Raw genomic sequence first — 19,758 nt, forward strand, 5'->3', positions numbered from 1 at the left:
TTTCTGGATGACTAACTTGAGACCCTGTGATCTGATTTGCATAAGCACTGAGCAGTCACAGCTACAACTGAAGTCAGTGAAAGCTGTGCTTTAACGTATATGGTACTATATAATGCTAAGTACTCTGAAAACGCTTTAGGAGTCTCAAAATAGGCAACTCAAAATTTGTGGACACTCTTGTCCTTAATCCCTCTGTGTCTCAGTTCCCCATCTGCAAAATGGAGATAATGCCTCCTCTGAACTCAGGGGTGTTGTGAAAATAAATTAATGTTTGTGAAACATTCAAACACTGTAGTGATGAGCGCCACAGAAAAGCCCATAAGGAAATTAAGAATTCTGTAATCAGAGCAAGATTTGAAGACCATGCAGTAAATAAGGCCTGGGGCTACACACCCAACAATGAGAAGAAAACAAAATATTTAATGGCTCCTCATTAAGTGAGCACTGTCCAGCCTATGCATTGAATAACGCAGAGGTTCTGTAGAAAAAAATAGTAAGTAATCGTGTAAATAAAGACCGTACTGTAATCAGACACACAAAGAAGCCAAATTAATGTTGCACAGATAACCCTAATATTGGTATTTCCTAACTTCTGAGTGTTTGACTTTGCAACCTTAGCACTCTTACGTTTGTGTGTGTAATTAATCGTTACCTTAGGATAACATGGATAACTCAAGACAAATCTGCAGGGTTGTTTAAATCATCGTACAGTGCTGAATAGCAGACAAACTTGCTAAATATGATTAGTATAGTATAGTGTATCTCCAATACACAGTTATTGCAGTTTCTGCAAAGCACAAAGACATTCTGCAAAGAGGAGAACAGAACTCTAAAAGTAAACAATTGTTATTACTGTATAACATTAGTTAGGTATCATACCTTTGTGCTGCATCTTCATTTTTCAAAATACTTGATTGTTTATTTCCTAGTAATAAAATAATATATTAACAGTGTACCTTTTAACTTTTAAAACAACAAAGCATCCATTTGTGGCTCATACGTTTCCATACAAAAAAGGCACTGAAACATTAGGCCTCAGGGGAAAAAATATTTGCACATGCCAAACCATAAGCACAATAAAGTCAAGCAACTGCTTGAAAACCTGTGCTTTTGCAGGGTCTAAGTAGATAGCCTCAGCAATTTTTAGCTAAATATTCAGCAGCAAGACCAAATAATAAGTTGGCACAATGCCTATTTGTGAACTACAGGACAGGGAGGAATAAATCATTTTAGTCCTGTACATTGTCCAAAAATCCAAGTTAAGGGGACACTAACAACTTGGAGGGGGAGGAGGGGGGGAAAAGAGATGTCACATTTCTGCTTGAAGATTTTATTTTATTTTATTTTATTTCCTAGGGGTTTTTTCCTAACATTTCCCACCATTGTAACTCCAATGGAAATGTTACCACCAACCATAGAAATGCTAGTGTAGACAAGGCACTGACAGCCACCGTTTTTAATGCCACCATGTTGTTTGCTCTGAGCAGGTTAGATAACATGCCCCCCAATTCTGCAACAAGTGCCACATGCACAGACACCTGCCATCATATGGAACATTGTTGACTTAAACAGGGGTTTGACCTACACTAGCTCCTCTTCCCCAACCCATTGCTAGCACAAGTGGCAGAAGATGTAGGAAAATGTAGATAAATTCTTAGTGTAGATGCAGCCTAAGTTTCCTGTAACTGAAAAAATTGTTAGAGCCAAGTCTCCAAGAAGACCCTACCTCCCTTTAATATTTTTCTGCCTCCTCAGCTTGTCCTCTTTGTGCAGCGGACAGCACTTTACAGAAGCAATTTTCACTGTTCCCCTTGTCCTCAGTCACCCTCTTTTGAAAAGAAATTTCTATACAGAAAGAGAGGCACAAAAACACCCAACCCCACCCTCAAAACAAACCCATATCAAAAGGGGATATTTTTGTTATTTCTTTTAAGAATGTATCATTTTTTCAGAACACACCATTTAAATGGTGATTGATCAGAAAAAGGGTTTTGTTTTATGTGGTTAGTTTCAAACAACTCAGGCTGACACCCTGCACAAAGGGGGCCTTAGAAGGAAGCAAGTTCTTCTGGTGGATGCCAGTGCAGGTGACCTAACACCAAGCGCCTTTACCTCAAAGTTGTCCAATGTCCCCTTTTCTCCCAGCCTCAGACACCGCCCTCATGGCCATGGCCATGGCCAACTCCCCTCCCACCCCCCAGTGCTGGTGCTAGCCCACTGGGGGTCCTAAGCAAGAATATTTTGTGCTTCCCCCCCACCAACACATTCTAATAATTAACATGTGGCCCTACGAAATCCCTTAGTCTGCTTATGCCTAGCGTAGCTCTGCCGCCCCCTACAGGTGCTCCAGTGCCGCAGACGGAGGGGGCGCACACAGAACACCGCAGTGCGTCCAGCTCTGCCCACTAACTGCCCCAACACCCTCCCCCTCGCCGGGGCGGATTGGGTCAGTCCCCTGTGCTGAGGGAGGAGAGGAGAGGACGAGCCCACCACAGCGGGGGAGGAGGGGGGGTGGCTGTGGTAGTAAAGTAACCCTACCTGCACGTTTCCGGTTGGATCTCGTCTTCGCACCGACCTGCAGCTGCTCCGCTGCTGCCGCCATGACAGTTCTCTGACCTCTCACCCGCCCGCGGGGCGGTGCAACCAGGCGAGGGGGGCGGAGCCTGAGACCAGGCGCGCAGGGCTCGATCCGGAGCGGCCCCTTGCGGACACACCTCAGGTAGGATTCGGAGTCAGACTGAGGCCGGTGCACGTAGTCCTCGCTCTGCTCCCGTGCCAGGGGGAGGGGCCGGGGCCGGGGCGAGGGTCGGGACGCCGCCGGCGGAAAAGGGGACCCTGAGCCCTGCTAACAGGGGGCGGAGCGGCTGCTGCGGCCTTTAGCCGCCTGGCGGAGGGTCCCTTATTCCTCTCCCGGCCGGCAAATCTCTTTCGTGGGGTGGGGGGACAACGATCCTGCCGCGCCCCACCCCGCCCCCGAGCCTTGTTGGCGGCCTGGACGAGGCTCCCAGGCCTGCCGACAGCCTCCTTCGCTGGCTGGAGGATTTTGCTGTGAGCCGCTCTCCCCCTTTATCTTCTGTCAGTGCGATGCCCGGGCCGCAGCAGTGGCCCCTCGCGGGACGGCGATCTGCTTTAAGAGAGATCAGTTGTTTCCTTGAGACCGAGGGGTTTTGAAGCAGTGGCTGGTGTGACAGTGCATGAGTTATAATCCCACCTCCTGCGCTTAACGCTGGTCCCAGAAGCTCTCATGCAGCCCATCCTCCCCACACCCGAAGTGTGGCTGTAGTGAGGTTGCTCCATCCAAAGTGTATGGATGATGCCAGGTGCTTTCATCCTTTTTAGGCACTTATAACTTTGCGGAAGAAATTCTCTCACTGAGATGCATTTTTCATTGGTATTCAGATTCTTTAAATAATCCTCAAACTCCAGTGAAGTTCCTTTTGACAGTTCGGAGTTATCCATATGGGGAGTGGGGGAAATAAGTTAAATAATTCATAAAGCTTTGAATGAAGAGTTTAAAACAGAGTCTGTACTAGACCTCGGTGTATGAGCTGCAGGGATGTACCAGGGATATTGTGAAGGCCAAAACCTTAACTGGATTAAAATAATAATCCGATAAATTCATGGCGAATAGGTCCACCAATGGCTGTTAGCCAAGATGGTCGTTGATGCATACCTATGCTTTGGGTGTCTCTAGCCTCTGGAAGCTGGGAGTGTACAGCAGAGGATGGATTACTGGATAATTGCCCTGTTCTGTTCATTTCCTCTGAAGCACCTGGCATTTGCCACTGTTGGAAGACAAGATACTGGGCTAGATGGACCATTGGTCTGACCCAGTATGGCTGTTGTATGGCGAGTAAGGTGTGTCAAGTCTGAAATCAAAATGGGTGAAAAATAACATGTTATAAATGAGTGAAGGGAGTTCGCCAAGTAGAGCTAGTGTGTAATTTTTCATAATGATTTAGGGACCTGTCCAGTTCCCATCAAGGTCATGAAAAAGATATCACTGGCAACTGGATTAATCACTTAAACTCCAGTCCTGCAGTGAGCTCTGAGCCAGCAAACCGCTACAGCAACACAGAGCTCAGTGCATGATTTGGGCCTTACTGATGTCAAGTTACTTTGGGCCCAAATTAGGAACTATACGTTTGCTTTCAAACTTAGGTTAAAATAGTTCTGGGGGAATGTCACCATTGCGCTGCAGTTCTGTGAACCCAAACACAACAGCACATGCTTGTGCAATGAGAATCATAGAGTGAAATTGGTAAGTCTAAGTTCAATATTGGAACACGGTGAAATAAAATGTAAGCAGACTATCAATATAGTGAAAAGTAAATTAGTTTATCACATTTATTCTTTTAATAATCTAAATCCAGGCTTGGATGCTTTTATTACAGTTTGACTTAATACTGTTCATCTTATGGACCCAACTAATGTAGTTATTTAAATATATCATGTGAGATAGGTGAGGGGCCAAGTTTTGAAAAGGAATGCATGGGGACAGTACATAAAAACGTGTGCAATTGTGCACCTGTGTATGTTGCATAAATACTAAGAATACATGTTTGATAGATATTTAGGCACTAAACTAGCCATTTACATGTAGAATCACCTGATATGCGTACAGATGCAGTGATTGCACAACCAAATGTATGCAAATCCCCAGGCTTTTTTTTTTTTTTTTAACTATTAAATAAAAATGTGATGTTTACAAGTGTCTATAGGCATTAGGTTGAGGCTCCGATTATGCAAAGATTTAAGCATGTGCTTAATTTTATGTGTGAGAGTAGTCTTATTGACTTCAATGGGAAGGATTTGAGCCACAGTATCTAGAGGTGAAAGGCTAGTGCACTGACGAGCCCATTGTGTCTGGCAGGCTTCCTTAAAATTCATGTAGACTTAAAGATACCAAAATCTAAATGGCAAGATATTCCTCTGGATTAAGTTTAGCGGTGATGGAGCTTTGTTTTTTTTAAAAATGGCTAGACAGTAAAAAGAAGCAAACAATATCCTATACTTCAGTCCTTGAGTATAGTAACTAGGTAGATTATATATGATGATAATTTTCTTCAACAGCAGTGCAAATCGTTTTATCCCCAATTGTAATATTGCAGTTTTAGGGTGCTACAACCTCCTTGCAAAATCTTACTCCTCAAAAATTGATTCTATAGCTATGATATTCTGAACCTGTTTCAATGAGTAAGTTGTATAGGTATCATATCACATCTATTTCATTTTTGTTCTAGAAAGACAGTAAAGGAATTGATCCTTATGCAATAGATTTTCTGAGAGGAGGCTGTTAATAGTTGGTCAGTTCCCCTCTCTATACAGTATGCATGCTGTTTCCTGTTCCCTGTAGACAACCGATAGCTGTGCCTGCATGCACAAGAGATGGAATGGAAAGAGCATATTGCATTTTTTAACTTTCTTCTGTTTTCCTTGTGTTCTTTTATTCAACCTTCGTAACTTCTGCCCACAATGACTGATCTTTCTCATTTCTCCATCTGTTAGCTGTTCTACCAGTTGGAACTTGCTAAAATGTGATAATTTTTCAATCTCTATCTTTAATCTTGTATAATATTGAATATGATGTTATAACAATGTGTTACTCAGTACTGTACTCTAACTTATGATAGACGGAGCTTTTCAATGTCAGAAGAACAAAGTCAGGATACAATGGCAACTGAGGAATTTCAAGCTGTTATACAAAGATGCGTAAGTAACTGTCTTTTTGTAAAAAGAAATTAAAAGTTATAGAAACTGTCACTGGCTACATCTATGTATATACTATATTTTAAAAAAAGAAGCAGGGGAGCTTCTGACAGTGCTCTTCATGGCCATGCAGGTTTAGTTTCTAGTCTCCATGGCTTGCTCCCAGGCCCACCGATAGCAATTCTAGGCCCCAGGGCAGACCAGTCCCGGCCCACCCCTTCCACCCACAGCTCCACCTCAGGCCCCGCCCCTTCCCCCTCTCACCACCACGTTTCTCCTCTCCCCTTCTCTTCCACACCTCACCCGGGATGAACAACAGCCATGGGAGGCTAAGTGGGGGGGAGGGACGTGACAAGCAGCTGCGGGAGTGGGGGGAAAAGAGGAAGAATGCAAGCGGCAAGCGATCGCAGGAGATGAGGCCTGGGGTGGTGCAGGGGCGAAGTATGGGTGGGATCAGGGACGGAAGAGCCTGAGTCCTTTTAAATTGTGGGGCTACTGGCAATTGCCTCCTTTCTGCTCCTGCCATCGGGGGCGGGGGGCCTGGACATGTGTTCTCTAGTAATTGTTAGCATCTCTTCTAGTATCTAAATCAGTGATCCCCAAACTTTTTCTTTCACAGACCCCTAACCCGTAATGGAATCTGTCTGCACCTCCACCCAGGAGCCACAGTTGGGAGTGGGGACCAAGGGCTGTAGCCTTGGCTGGGGCTGGGGGCGGAGCAGGGCTGGGTGGTGCTACCTACCCCCGCCCTGTGGCCTGGCCCCATCACGCCACCCCAAACATTCCTCTGAGCCTCCCTAGGGGGGCATGCCCCACTGTTTGCAGACTACTAGTCTAAATGATGAATCATGGCTGTAACTTTAAACATGACTATATCTATGTTCAATTTGTCTTTAAACTCAAATTTGGGTTTGTTTATGATTAACATTTTATAAAAGTAAAGTTAAAGATACATTTTCATTCTAGCAAATCCTAGAAGAAGAAGATTTCAGAGGAGAAGATTTTAATCTTTTTCAAGTAGCAGGCCAGAAGTGCTTAGAAGAAGGTTATGCAGCACAAGTATTAGAAGTAATTCAAAATGAGAAAAATAAGGTGAGTTTAAATCTGCATGTATGTATTTTAGCACTATACTTTAAACACACAGGTAGATAGGTAAAACTGTGCATATTCCAGACATTTATACATTGCTTGAGAGTTTTATTCTTAGTATCTTTCTAAGCTACATATAACATATAGTACCCACAAGGAGGTACAGTTGCAGGTCACGGTACCAAGTATATACAGATAAACATATACAGTTTAGATAGCTCCAGATGCTTCTTTGTGTGAAGCTGCTTATCTTCATAGAGTAGGTTTTCTAAACCTTTGATACTTTATCTCTTTTTCCTCTGGACTCTCTCCAGTTTGTCCATATCTTTCTTAAACTGTGGTGCCCAGAATTGGACACAGTTCTCCAGCTAAGGCCTCACCACTGCCAAGCATAGCAGGACAGTTACCTCCTGTGTCTTACATATGACCCTCCTGTTAATACATCCAGAATGTTATTAGCCTCTTTTGCAACTGCAGAAAAACAATGCAACTGCATTGTTGATTCATATTAAATTAGTGATCCACTATAACCCCCAGATCCTTTGCAGCTATACTACCACCTTGATAGTTATTCCCTGTTTTGTAGTTGTACATCTGATTTTTCCATCTTAAGTGCAGTACTTTGCCCTTGTCTTTACTGAATTTCATCTTGTTGATTTTAGACCAGTTATCCAATTTGTCAAGGTATTTTGAATTCTAATCCTGTCCTCCAAAGTGCTTGCAGCCTCTTCCTGCTTGGTGTTGTCTGCAGATTGTATAAGCGTACTCTCCACTCCATTATCCAAGTAATTAATGAAAACATTCAATAGTACCAGACCCAGGACAGACCCCTGTAGGATCCCTGTAGATATGTCCTCCCAGTTTGACAATGAACACTTTTGAACACTTTTGAATGCACAGTGAACACTTTTGAGTATGGTCTTTCAAACAGTTATGCACCCATTTTATAGTAATTTCATCTATACCACATTTCCCTAGCTGGTTAAGAGGCTGTCATGAGGGAATGTGTCAAAAGCTGTGCTAAAATCAAGATATATCACATCTACACCCCTCCAACCCCATTCATTATGCCAGTAACTCTGTCAAAGATGGAAATTAGGTTGGTTTGGCATGATTTGTTCTTGACAGATCCATGTTAGCTATTACTTATTATCCTATTGACTCTAGGTGCTTACGAATTGATTATAATTTGTTCTAGTATTTTACCAAGTATCGAAATTAAGCTAACTGGTCTATAATTCCATGGGTCCTCTTTGTTCCCTATTTTAAAGATAGGTACCATGTTTGCCCTTTTCCAGTTGTCTGAGACCTCAGCCATCCTCCAGGAGTTCTTGAAGATAATTGCTAACAGTTCTGAGATTGCTTCAGCTAGTTTCTTAAGTACCCTAGGATGAATTTCATCAAGCCCTGCCAACTTGAATACATTTAACATATCTAAAAATTGTTTAATCTGTTCTTTCCTTATGGCTTGTGTACCTTTCCCCTTGTTAATATTAATTGTATTAAGCATCTGGCCACAATTAACTTTTTTAGTGAAGACTGAAGCAAAGTAGGCATTAAACACCTCAGACTTCTTGATGTCATCAGTCATTCATCTGTTTTTCATCCATAATCTATTGCCTCTTTTTGATGTATATATGTATTAATTTAGGATTGTATTTTAAATCTGCTAAATTTTGGCCTATTTTCTCTGCAAATCTGATTCACAGGTTATTGTCAAAAGTATGGGCTGGAATCTTGTTTGCCCTCTTGTTAGATGTATTTTGAGTTATAAGCAGGAGGATGAGAAGAGAGAACACTGTCTGAAAATATTAGATCGGTTGGTGGAGGTACGTTGTTGAACCATGTAGTCTTAATAAAGGAGAATCTCAAATGATTATTACAGTACTTAATTTAAGCCTTATTGTTAAAAATAAACTACAGTGTTAGTTCTGTAAACCTTTACTTTAACCAGAAACCTTGCTTTAAGGGAATGATGGATTTTCCATACTGGACTGGAATTAGTTTGATGTCCCCAGCAATGATATTTGTTGTCTCTTGTTGAAAACTTGGACAGCAATATAAATGTGTAAAAGCATAGGCAGACAAGTGATCTATAAAATAGGGGGAAAGTATCATTTTAAATTTAATTCAAGCAGTAGAATACATGCTAAATTTTGCTTTTTCTTTTACAGTTACAGTGATCTACCAAAGTAGAATAAAATGTTGTTTGGCCATAGTGATCATTACTTGTGGCTTCATTCGAAATTTATATCAAAGTACTCATATATGCATGTTTTAAAGTAGAGGTTTTCAAACCATGAGGTGTGCCCACCCAGGTGTGGAGGAATGTTCAGGGAGGGTGAGCAACAACACCAATCCCATAGGGTTGGGAAAGGCTCAGGGAGGGAGTGCCACCTCCATCCCCTGACTCACCTCAGCGGGCCACACAGCCTGTGGGTCAGTGTCAACACCTCCATACCCAGCGCTGGTTCCACCCCCAGAAACAGCTACACATGCCCTCCCCCACTCTGAAAACTCGAGGGGGGAGGGGCATGTATTGGGGGTCGCAACCAAAAATTGTAACTCAAAGGCAGGGCTTAACTCAAAAAGTTTGAAAACTGCTGTTTTAAATAAAGCACGAGCTACAGGCAGGGGCGTGCACAGGAATTTAAATTCCAGTGCTTTTGAGGGGCACATTCTGGGGGGGGGGCTAGAGGAGCTGTCAGCTCCTGCTGCGGCCAAGGGGCCAGAGAAGTGTGTGCCCTCCCCGCCAGGGCTCTGGAGGACCTTTGAGCCCCGCTACTAATTAATTGGGATGGGGGGTGGGGGAGGGCATTGTGCCCCTGGCTACAAGAAGGTTTTTTTATGGGTTTGTTTTATTTTGGTTTTTTTGGTAACAATAATGTCCTGGATATTTTGCATCTTTTGTCATTGCCATGCAAAATCTGTGTTACAGCTTTGGAACTATGTTTATTATTGTAAAGGTACTTACTTTAGAGATAAACAACAATACAATGGCTTGATCCTTTCTTGCAGTTATGTAATCCAAAGGAACTTCTATTGGGTTTACTTGAGCAGATTGAGCAGACCTCTGGAGAACAGATATCCCAAACTATTCTGCTCTTGCTTCAGCCTCTGCAGACAGGTAATGAGCACTTTCCTATCTGATTGTACGTTTAAACAAAAGAGCTTTCCTGCTCCTGTTTACTGCATTAGTTTAGCTGCTGTTGAAAAAGATTCAGAACATTTCTAATCTGATAGTTTCATTACTTGTAACTAAAGTAGTGCTGTACAACACCTAATGTTCTGGGGGAGCATGTGAAGTATAATTTAAGTACTGACTGAGATCTGTTATAAGATGTCTGATGATGCAGCGAATGGTTTAAATGCTGAATATTTCAAATGGGCATCTGCTGAAACACAATAAGCACCCATTTCTTGTACTAAAAATCTTTATATTTTCTGAGTTGCCATACTCCTCCTCTTCTTGAAGCAGTCATCTGTATCTGTGACATCTATTCACATGCCCTTTATAGGTATTGAAAATTAACCAATTCCTGCATATCAGTTAAAGTCCCAAACTGCATATTTGCTTTAAAAAATCCGTGAGCTCAGAGGCCAGAATGTAACACTTCTCACCACTGGGAAAAGTAGCTGTGAATTCAGTTTTTCCAGTGGTGTAAAGCATTACATTTTAGCCTGCACAAATTAAAATATATCTGATCTGGAGGTTTTGTCAGCATAGCTTTGTCACTAGAGTGTAGTTTGTTTATTTTTTCCATACCCATAGCTTTGCTGGTATAAGTTTGAAGTGAAGACCAAGCCTAACTTTAGTGGTTCATCAGATACAGGCTGCTAAAATTATGTTGAAATTTAAGGGGAACATATTGGTAAGTGCAGCTGAGATGAGGAAGGGATCTGTAAAGGTCCTAGTTGTGGCACATTGATTTTGGGGCCAATGCTACATTGGCTGTGGCATAGTTTAGAGCAGTTCTGATGTGGTGCAAAAGGGCCAGATTTCAGCAGACGTTTGGTACAGTTTCCTGTTCTGCCATGGCTAGAAACACTTTGGCAGTACAAATGTTTTCAGGACCAGGAAATATTTGCCCCTTTGGGTCAGTGATAGAAAAGAGAAATACTTGACTTTACACAGACAGGATGATAAAATGCATGGGATGCTATTGTAAAATTTCTTTGCATTACTCAACCTTCTGGTGCTGATAATTACACCTTTCCAAAACTAATGTGCAGAATCCGGGTGTCCCTGCACTTGTTCATAGTATTGCAGGTCTGTTTTTTTTTTTTTTTTAAACCAAAGGCTGTTCAGTGCAGTCACATTACTCGATACAGATCTTATTCTTTGCTTTTTCTCAAACACAGAATCTACTACAGCAGGAAAAAGCTTTTGTGTTATAAATCGAAGAAATTAAGATGTTACACCTCTCTAACATTACTTGTTAGGGAAAATAGTAGATAACTAGATGTCTAACAACACTTTCTTTTTATTTCAGTTCTGTTGAAACTTCATAGCAAGAAATCATATTCAGTGGGCTTATCTTTGTCTACCATTTTAAATCAGCTCTCTCTCTTGCCTGTACCTTACACAAAAGAACAAATACAAGAAGATAAACTCAGCCTCTGCCAGTGTTGCAATGCAGTAGTGGATTTTGCTAAACCTTTTGTGGATGAAGTTAAAAATATGGAAGCCTCAACAGAAAGTGATGACAAAGAGCTCAAAGAAGAATTGCTAAAATTGTGGGTACCTTATTTCTGCTTAAAATATATATGTAATGAAATAAAATGAGTAATAGAAATTTCATGCACAATCAGTGAATACACTGTTAATATTTTATAGTTTATCAAATAAACTGTTTAACTAATGTGTTTTTAAAAAACCCAAACCATTCCATATTCTTGAACTATGAGAGGAAGGGCAATGCTCATTTCCCTTTCTTGCTGGCAGGTGCTAGAAGAGTACCCGTATAGGGGGTGGGAAGCCCAGCCAATGGCCCATACTCCTTCCTCCCATTTACACCAGAGTGAGGGACATCCCTCTTTGGAGGCATCAGGATCCAAGCAATGCCCCCAGACATGAGTACAGGGAAGAAAAACAGGAAGTGGAGCCAGTCCCTGGGATTGGAGACTTGCGCTTGGACACATAATGAGCAGCAGCAGGGCTGAGGGGCACAACAGTTTCAGACCCCCTAGAGATGATGTCATTATATTCTGTATTGATGGTTTTAGTAGTGTGTTTGTTAAAAGGTTCTAATTGTAGTTGTCCTCTTTTGTTTCAGTTGTTTGAAGAGCTTGAAATACCCCTTATTAATAGCACAGCTTGATCAGCTTCATGATGACATTGAAGAAGATCCCTTAAGGCATTTTGCAGCTGAAATTCTAGTAAGTTCAGTTAAAATAAATTATAGTGACTTGCAAAATCAGTCACTACAATTCAGTATTCACTATAATCAGTCACAGAAATCAGGTGGCTTCCTGTTTTGATTAGTAAGATGCTTTATGGAATTCTCTATGATAGTGCTGATGTAAGGAAAGTCCTGGAACAATATTAGATCCTTAGGGTCAGCAAAACCTGGTTTTGAAAGTAAAAATCTGTGATTGTTATGCAATAAATGACTTGCGTTTAATTGACCAAATTCAGCCCTCATGGTAAATAAATTTGGGCTGTTGCTCTCTGAATTATCGGCAGCCTCAGTTCTTCTGCATTTGGCCTTATCCCCAACTGATGTAGAAGCCTATCAGGGTTTCTAAAAGGAGATAATCAGGTGAGATCCCTACATGACCAAAACTAATACAATTCTGTTTGGTTTTTTAAAATGACCAAGTTTGGCTCTCTACTCACCATAGTCCTTGCCTTTTTATAAAATGTGATATTATTGGGTAGAGCTGCACGTGCTTAAGAACAACTGAAGTTACTGGGACTGAAGCCCATGTTTAACGTTAGGTGTGTGCTTAAGTGGGTGTCCTGAACAGAGAATACTTTTCACTTTATCCAAAATATGATACACTGAAATTTCAGGAAGCTAATCTACAGGGTAAATAATTGCAGTACCAGCATATTAAATCACAGAACCAGTGTCCCCAACCCTGATTAGGAGAGAGTGCCCTTTGTATATATACTAGATAACGGAGTCTTAATGGACTATTTGCTGTTAGCTGTGCAAATATATTCAATTGTCCATTAAATTTTAGCTAAAAGACTATTCAATTATTGTACGCTTGTCCCCCATCTCAACAATAGTTGTGCAAAAAGCAACGTCGGGCTTTGGGCTTTAGACTTCAGCTCTGTTTACAACAGCTGGAAGGGCTTGTAACATTGCTTCATGTGTTGAACTCCTCCATTTGTTGCAAAGTGTATGATGAATGAGGTAGGGGATTTTAGAAAAAGAAAGGATAGTCTCATGATTAAGACAGTTGAATATTGCCTTGGAAAATTAGATTCTGTCACTTCTTCTGCTCCAGAGTTTCCCTGTTGATGCTGGGGACTCAACTCACTTCAGCCAATCTTTGTACAGATGGTTATTAATAGCGTGTTCCTCATTTTCGGGGTGCCCAACTTGAGGCCATGTGCTTTGAACGTATGATGTGTTATATAATGCTAATACAATGAATAATCAGGTCTTAGATGTCTCAAACTGGGTACCCAAAATCAGTGGATATTTTTTATTTTACTTTCTATGTTCTCAGTACCAATCTGTAAAATGGGGATAATACCACTCGCTCACTTCAGAGAGATGTTGTGAAAATTAATTAATGTTTGTGAAGCACTCAGATACTGTGGCAATAAGCCACATAAAAAAGCCCATGAGAAAATTAATAACTGTATCTTCAAAGCAGGCTTTCAGTACTGTGTAAGAAATAAAGCCAGGGATCACACTTTGAACAATGAAGAGAAAACAAAATATTGAATAGCTGGTCATTATGTGAGCATCATCCATTTTGTGCACTGAATGAGGCAGAAGTTTGTGGGGAAAAAAAGAGTATGTGATAATATAATTAAATTCTGTATCCTGGTGTATGCACACAGGTGGCCAAAGTAAGGTTGCACAGGCAATGTTAATTCAGGCATTTCCTAACGTTTGAGCACTTGACTTTGCCACCTTAATAATTTTCCTTAAATGTAGTTTTGGTGTGTGTAATATACACATAATTACAAAAAATATTTTCAGGAATGATTGTACATATGGTAGATTTAAAAATGTGAATCCTAATTTAAAACTTAATATCTGAATTTCTTTTTATAAAGCAGCTATATATAGTTGACTTTTTTTTTTTTTTTAAACAGGGTATTTTATTGGATATAGGAGAATTGTTACCAACAATGTTTTCACACCATAGAAGCAGAAATCAGAACTGGAATAATAAGGATTTTTTGGATGTAGATAGAAAGCATTCTGCAGATTCTTTGGCATGTCTGTCATATCTGGTGTTTGTTCAGCATTTTGGTATTGATTGTTTTCCAATGGTCTTTAGGTAAGAGCTATTTTCCATCCATTTATTATTAGTGGCTGCTTATTGAGATTCTTAAAAGGCATTATCAGGAGCAGAAGGAAATCTTTTAGTATTAATCACTAGTTATTGTGTAAGCCTGTGCATTTCATTAGCATGCATTTCAGGGCAGCTGTCATGTAACATACAGTATGTGTGCAGAGGTGTTTTCTCTTTTAGGCCTCAATACTGCAGATACTTGTGTGTGCTTAATTTTAGACACGAGTGGTCCCACCAAAGGAATCATGTGACTATTTATGTGTTTAAAATTAAGCATGTAAGTGTGATGATAAACAAGTGTGGGAGAGTTAGGGGGGACTATCTGATTTTTAACACACATCTATTTCAAGGGTATCCATTTAGCCTAAAATTTATTTTAATTTTATGAAATGCTTACTATTCTTATACATAGTTCCACAGAGCTTATTTTTATATCAGTATATAGGCTGTGTGGTCTATGCAGTTGTATTTATAAATAACTTTTCTGTTTTAGTCCATCTTATCTTCTACAGTGCAACATGACACACATTGAGGTGCTGTTGAGAAGGTAGGACCATACAGCATATGGAGTCTCAAATCCTGGATTTGTTTGTTTGTCTGTCTTATTTGTCCCACAATTGCTTTCTGATCTGTGGTAGTAATATTAAATTAAACTTTGAATTCACAATTCAAACTGGGAAGAACTCTTTTGAAGCTGAAAGTTAATATGGCATGGTTCAGCACAAGATGATTCCTCTTCCCTCCAAAGACTTATAAAAAGTTGTTCTAAGCACAATACATTTGTGATATACTCTTACATTTTTCAATATGTTTTACAGTATTAATTTCACAATTGTTTTATTCATTTATGGAAACCCAAACTAAGACCATTTTAAACATTCCAATTTTCTGAATTTGAATATTTAGTAGTACTTCTGTAACTAAATTACACAGTTCAGAGTGAAGTGAGGTTGCCATGGAAATATTTGACTGTATCCTATGTTAATACGGTATCTTCATCTGTATCATGGCCTTCTATAAATGGAACACCAGACCTACTCAAGTGTTGTAGTCATTTGGTCTTATAAAGAATATGTCCGAGTACTATTGTACAAGCATGAATGTTTCATAGGTTATCACCAATTAAGATGAAAACTCCACTGTGCCTTGCTACAACTTGGCCTAAAGTTTTCAGTCTGTCTGCTCATGTTTGGAAAAAACTTGCAGAATTCTGCAGTTGTGAAAGTACCATTTTCTTCCTTTTAATACTGTAGCATCTGTGGGACTTGAGCTCTTGCCTTTGAACGCTGAACAGACATATCAGCTGTTGATCTCAAAAGGAGTCAAATCTACAAACTTCTGCTCGATATAGTTAAATAATTAATTAGAAGGAATGATAACAGGAAGCTGAATAGGAACTGTTGATAGCAAAGCTCCTTTTTAGATAAGTCTCCAGTACTACTTAGTTAATTCTTGAACATTGGAATTCCTACTTTGAAACTGATAATTTTCTTAATTTCTTGTAGGAAAGAAGAATCTGTATTAACTAAAGGACTTGTAAGTTTCTTTTTTAAAAATCAAATATTGATTTTTTTTGGTAATCTATGTATTGGTACAACCTTAATGTTCCTTGTCTGTAAAAGATGAGGATAATAGTGCATACTATAATTTTAGAGTTATTGAGGCTTAATCAGATAAACCCCAGTCCTGAAAACATTTTAAATATTTGTTAAACTTTATGCATATGAGTAAATCTTAAATACATGCATAAATGTTTACAAGTTGGGGCCTTAGTTTGCAAAGTGTTTGAGGACTGTGGATTAAAGTGCTGTACAAGTGTAAAGTTATGTTGGCTTTAAAAGTATTTTTATCACTCGTAGGACCTGCTTGGGAACTGTTTATTGAGAATGGGAGATAAGAGCCTCCCCCACCAGTATTTGGAATTCAAAGGCTTCATTACAGCATCTCAGGTACTAGGATCCATTGTAAACAATTTTTTTTTTTTTTTACTTAAAGTGCTCTATCATGTCTAGCAATTTCCTAGATGGTTTGAGAGAGAAGAACTAAGAGAATAAAAGTATTGCTTTACTCAGAAACTTAATTTGGTCAGTACAAGGTTGTTTTTTAAACCATCCAGTGTTTTGCTATTAAGAATTGTTAGCTGCAGCAGGGAGTCTGCAATGGCTACCCCACCTAGGAAGCAAATTTTATCACCCTCCTTCACCACCAAACAGGATTCCCATATCCCATTACCATCCAGTGGCAATAGTGGTGGGCAGGATGAGTCCCAGAGCTTGGATTCAGGAGCAGCATGTGACTGTCATATCGCTGTCCCTTCTCCCTCCCCTGCACACATTATGCAGCATGAGGAAGCAGGCTGGGGGAGAGAAAGGGAAAAGAAGAGTTAAGCAACAAACTTTCACCCACTGAAGGGGGAAATGAGAGGTTATATGAAACACTGCCTCATCTGTTCTCCCTGCTACACTCCCCTAATAGAAGGGGTCTCCTCTGCTTCTGGTTTAGTCAAAGCCTCATCTCATCTAGCAAGGTGGACATTGTTAACACAAATGTGCAGTGCCATTGTAGTATATAAAATTTTGGTGAAGAATTCAAATTTTTGCATCTTAATTTGTTATATATAAGTTTGTGAAGGATTGGAAGCAAGCCATGTACCCTTGTCTGGAACTGTTTGATGCCTTCCTGTATTCTGCAACTTTTAAAATATTTAAGTTGAAGTTTTTTAAATTTAAAAAAATAATATTATGGCAGAGCAGTGCAAGAAGGCCATTCACCAGTTCACTACTCTCTAAATAAAATATCTGTTACTGACAATGTTAAACCTGTGACCCATAGTTCAGTAGATCCACTCAATTTCAGATATGTCAGTCTTAAAATGATCCATGGCTGGTTTAAATACAACATTATAATTTCTTAAGTCTTCTCTCTTGTGAAATAATCTCAATTGTCACTCTCATCATAAATAGGAACCTAAATCCCATTGGTTGTATTTTTGCACTACATTATATTCTACAACTACATATTAAAGTATTGTAACTAAAATTACTCCAAATGTAATCTAAGCAAAGTAAAAGCACACAATGTTAGAGATGATATTTCTGTTGATAGAAACCAATAGTCTATTGTCCTCCTTCACAGTTGTTGCACAGTGGACTGAGAATTTCAGCATAAGGTCTATTAATGCATGTTTTTCCACCTACCACAGCACTTAATTCAATGATATTTAAACTATACACAATTTCAATGTTGTTTCTTTGCAAATGCATTACATTATACTTTTAAAATTTCATACTCTGCTTCAAAGCCTAATCTATCAAGAATATCTGCAGAATAGTTCATCCATGAAATCTTGACCACTTGCCTGGTTTTAGTATCCATGGTAAATGTAGTGATCTTAACTAATATTTATTTACATAAAACTATATGATCAGTCCATTTCCAATATAAAGCCCTGTCTGAAGCTCCTCCTTATCAACATCCACTAAGACTGTATTCTGTTAACTCCATCCCTTTGCTTTCCACCTTCTGGACAGATTTTTTCTTATATTTATTACCGAACCCCTATTTAGAAAGTTTTGACATTTCACATGATGTCCTAACATTATACATATATTCCAATCCAGAAAATAAATTTTATGAGTGCCTCGCCTTTATGGATTAATTTTCATTTTTAAAAGTAATGGAATTCTGGTCTCCCATGTTTAAGAAAGATGAATTCAAATGAACAGGTGCAGAGAAGGGCTACTAGGATGGCCCGAGGAATGGAAAGCCTACCTTATGAGAGGAGACTCAAAGAGCTTGACTTGTTTAGCCTAGCCAAAAGAAGGCTGAAGGGAGATATGAATGCTCTCTATAAATATATCAGAGGGATAAATACCGAGAGGGAGAGGAGTTATTTAAGTTAAGCACCACTGTGGACACAAGAACAAATAGATATAAACTGCCCAATAACAAGTTTAGGCTTGAAATTATATGAAGGTTTCTAACCATCAGAGGAGTAAAGATCTGGAACAGCCTTCTAAGGGGAACAGTGGGGCAAAAAACCTAACTGGCTTCAAGACTGAGTTTGATAAATTTATGGAAGGAATGGTATAATGAAACTGCCTGACATGGCATGTAGCCAACCTTTGACTGCTAGCAGCAAATATCTCCAACAGCCAGTGATGGGACGGAGATGGGGAGGGCTCTGAGTTAATACAGAAAATTCTTTCCTAGGTGTCTGCTACCTGGTGGGTCTTGTCCACATGCTCAGGGTGTAACTGACCACCATATTTGGGGTCGGGAAGGAATTCTCCCCTGGGTCAGATTGACAGAGACCCTGAGAAGTTTTCACTTTTCTCTGCAACATGGGGCATGGGTCACTTGCAGGTTTAAATTAGTGTAAATAGTGAATTCTCTGTTTGAAGTCTAAATCATAATTTGAGGCCTTCAGTAACTCAGCCAGAGATTTATGGATTTATTACAGGAGTGGTTGGGTGAGGTTCTGTGGCCTGCAATGTGCAGGAGGTCATACTAGATGATAATGCTGATCCCTTCTGGCCTTAATTCAATGAGTCTGAGAATTTCTACCATTCACAAATCCTTGTTGACTCAGATCCATTTAATTATACATTTCTATATGTAACCATAAATATAAACATGAAATGTATTCCTAATAGATTTTACTTACAGGGCTAGTAGTAAACTTCTATTAAGTTCTGAAGCTCTATTTGATGTATTCCTAATTATATTGTATTTCAAGTTTCAAGATACTTTTAAAATATGGTTAACTGTTCACCAATTTGGTTTCCAATTTCAGATCATCCATAGATGTAAGCTATAGCTATCTGCTATTTGTTTACTTTTATGTTTCAGTATTTTCAGTCATTTCCAGTTGTTCCTTATTAGTACCCAGAAACATCTTATATTTATATACAGAAAATATATGATATTTTAATTAATCCTTATAATAGTCCCATGTGGTGTGAGAAAACAGGGCAAGTTTCCCTATGGAAGGAGAAACTGATACCACTTGGTAACAGACAGTGATTTCTTTTGACATTTGATTTAGTTTCATGGCCATCCCAGATCCAGTACAAAATCTGAGGTGGTGTCCCACACTCTGTGATCCTGTCCTTAATTCACTCCTCTGGGCCTTACTTCAGCATTTATCACTTGTCTTTCTTAGTTGCAGCCTGAGATCCTCCAACACCAATGTGTATAGTACTGTGGCTTACAGAATGTTAGTCTAACAGCTCTGAATTTCCTCAATTTTGTGATTTTAAGTTAGATGCTTTCTATAAAAACTTTTTTTTTTATTTTATGTTCATGATTTGACTAGAATTTAGTCAGCTGTATGCACTATGCAATTGTCTAGGTACAACCAAACTTTATGCACTTTTTTCCAACTGCAGGATTTGGTGAAAGTGATGACCCTTTGTCCTATAGAGCATCTGGTATGTAATGTAATCATTCCGTGAGTTACAAATGCAAAATTTG

At 39.6% G+C, this 19,758-nt stretch overlaps 2 protein-coding genes across 4 annotated transcripts in view; one reads left to right on the top strand and one right to left on the bottom strand.

Annotated features, from left to right (window-relative positions):
* The window catches only part of RPAP2 (RNA polymerase II associated protein 2), a 65,144-nt gene extending 62,511 nt beyond the window's left edge, over positions 1–2,633 (bottom strand). For both annotated transcript variants that reach the window (XM_067538478.1, XM_067538477.1), the window contains exons 1-2: positions 2,539–2,633; positions 880–925 (exon numbers count right to left, since the gene is read on the bottom strand). In XM_067538478.1, coding sequence (XP_067394579.1) covers positions 880–925; positions 2,539–2,602 — 110 coding nt within the window. In that variant the 5' untranslated portion in view covers positions 2,603–2,633. The remainder of the gene's footprint in view (positions 1–879; positions 926–2,538) is intronic.
* A 210-nt stretch (positions 2,634–2,843) lies between these two features.
* Positions 2,844–19,758, top strand: part of GLMN (glomulin, FKBP associated protein) — a 36,313-nt gene continuing 19,398 nt past the window's right edge. The window contains exons 1-12 of one of the 2 annotated variants that reach the window (XM_067538480.1): positions 2,844–3,048; positions 5,634–5,712; positions 6,676–6,801; positions 8,508–8,627; positions 9,817–9,925; positions 11,292–11,535; positions 12,075–12,177; positions 14,081–14,268; positions 14,777–14,830; positions 15,789–15,819; positions 16,143–16,232; positions 19,674–19,715. In XM_067538480.1, coding sequence (XP_067394581.1) covers positions 5,647–5,712; positions 6,676–6,801; positions 8,508–8,627; positions 9,817–9,925; positions 11,292–11,535; positions 12,075–12,177; positions 14,081–14,268; positions 14,777–14,830; positions 15,789–15,819; positions 16,143–16,232; positions 19,674–19,715 — 1,173 coding nt within the window. In that variant the 5' untranslated portion in view covers positions 2,844–3,048; positions 5,634–5,646. Of the gene's footprint in view, positions 3,049–3,734; positions 3,859–5,633; positions 5,713–6,675; positions 6,802–8,507; positions 8,628–9,816; positions 9,926–11,291; positions 11,536–12,074; positions 12,178–14,080; positions 14,269–14,776; positions 14,831–15,788; positions 15,820–16,142; positions 16,233–19,673; positions 19,716–19,758 lie in introns of those variants that run through there. The other variant, XM_067538479.1, reaches the window with a different exon arrangement.

The sequence above is a fragment of the Emydura macquarii genome, unplaced genomic scaffold (genome assembly GCF_026122565.2).
Source record: "Emydura macquarii macquarii isolate MOO-44397 ecotype Brisbane River unplaced genomic scaffold, CSIRO-AGI_Emac_v2 contig_480, whole genome shotgun sequence".
Lineage (NCBI taxonomy): Eukaryota > Metazoa > Chordata > Testudines > Chelidae > Emydura > Emydura macquarii.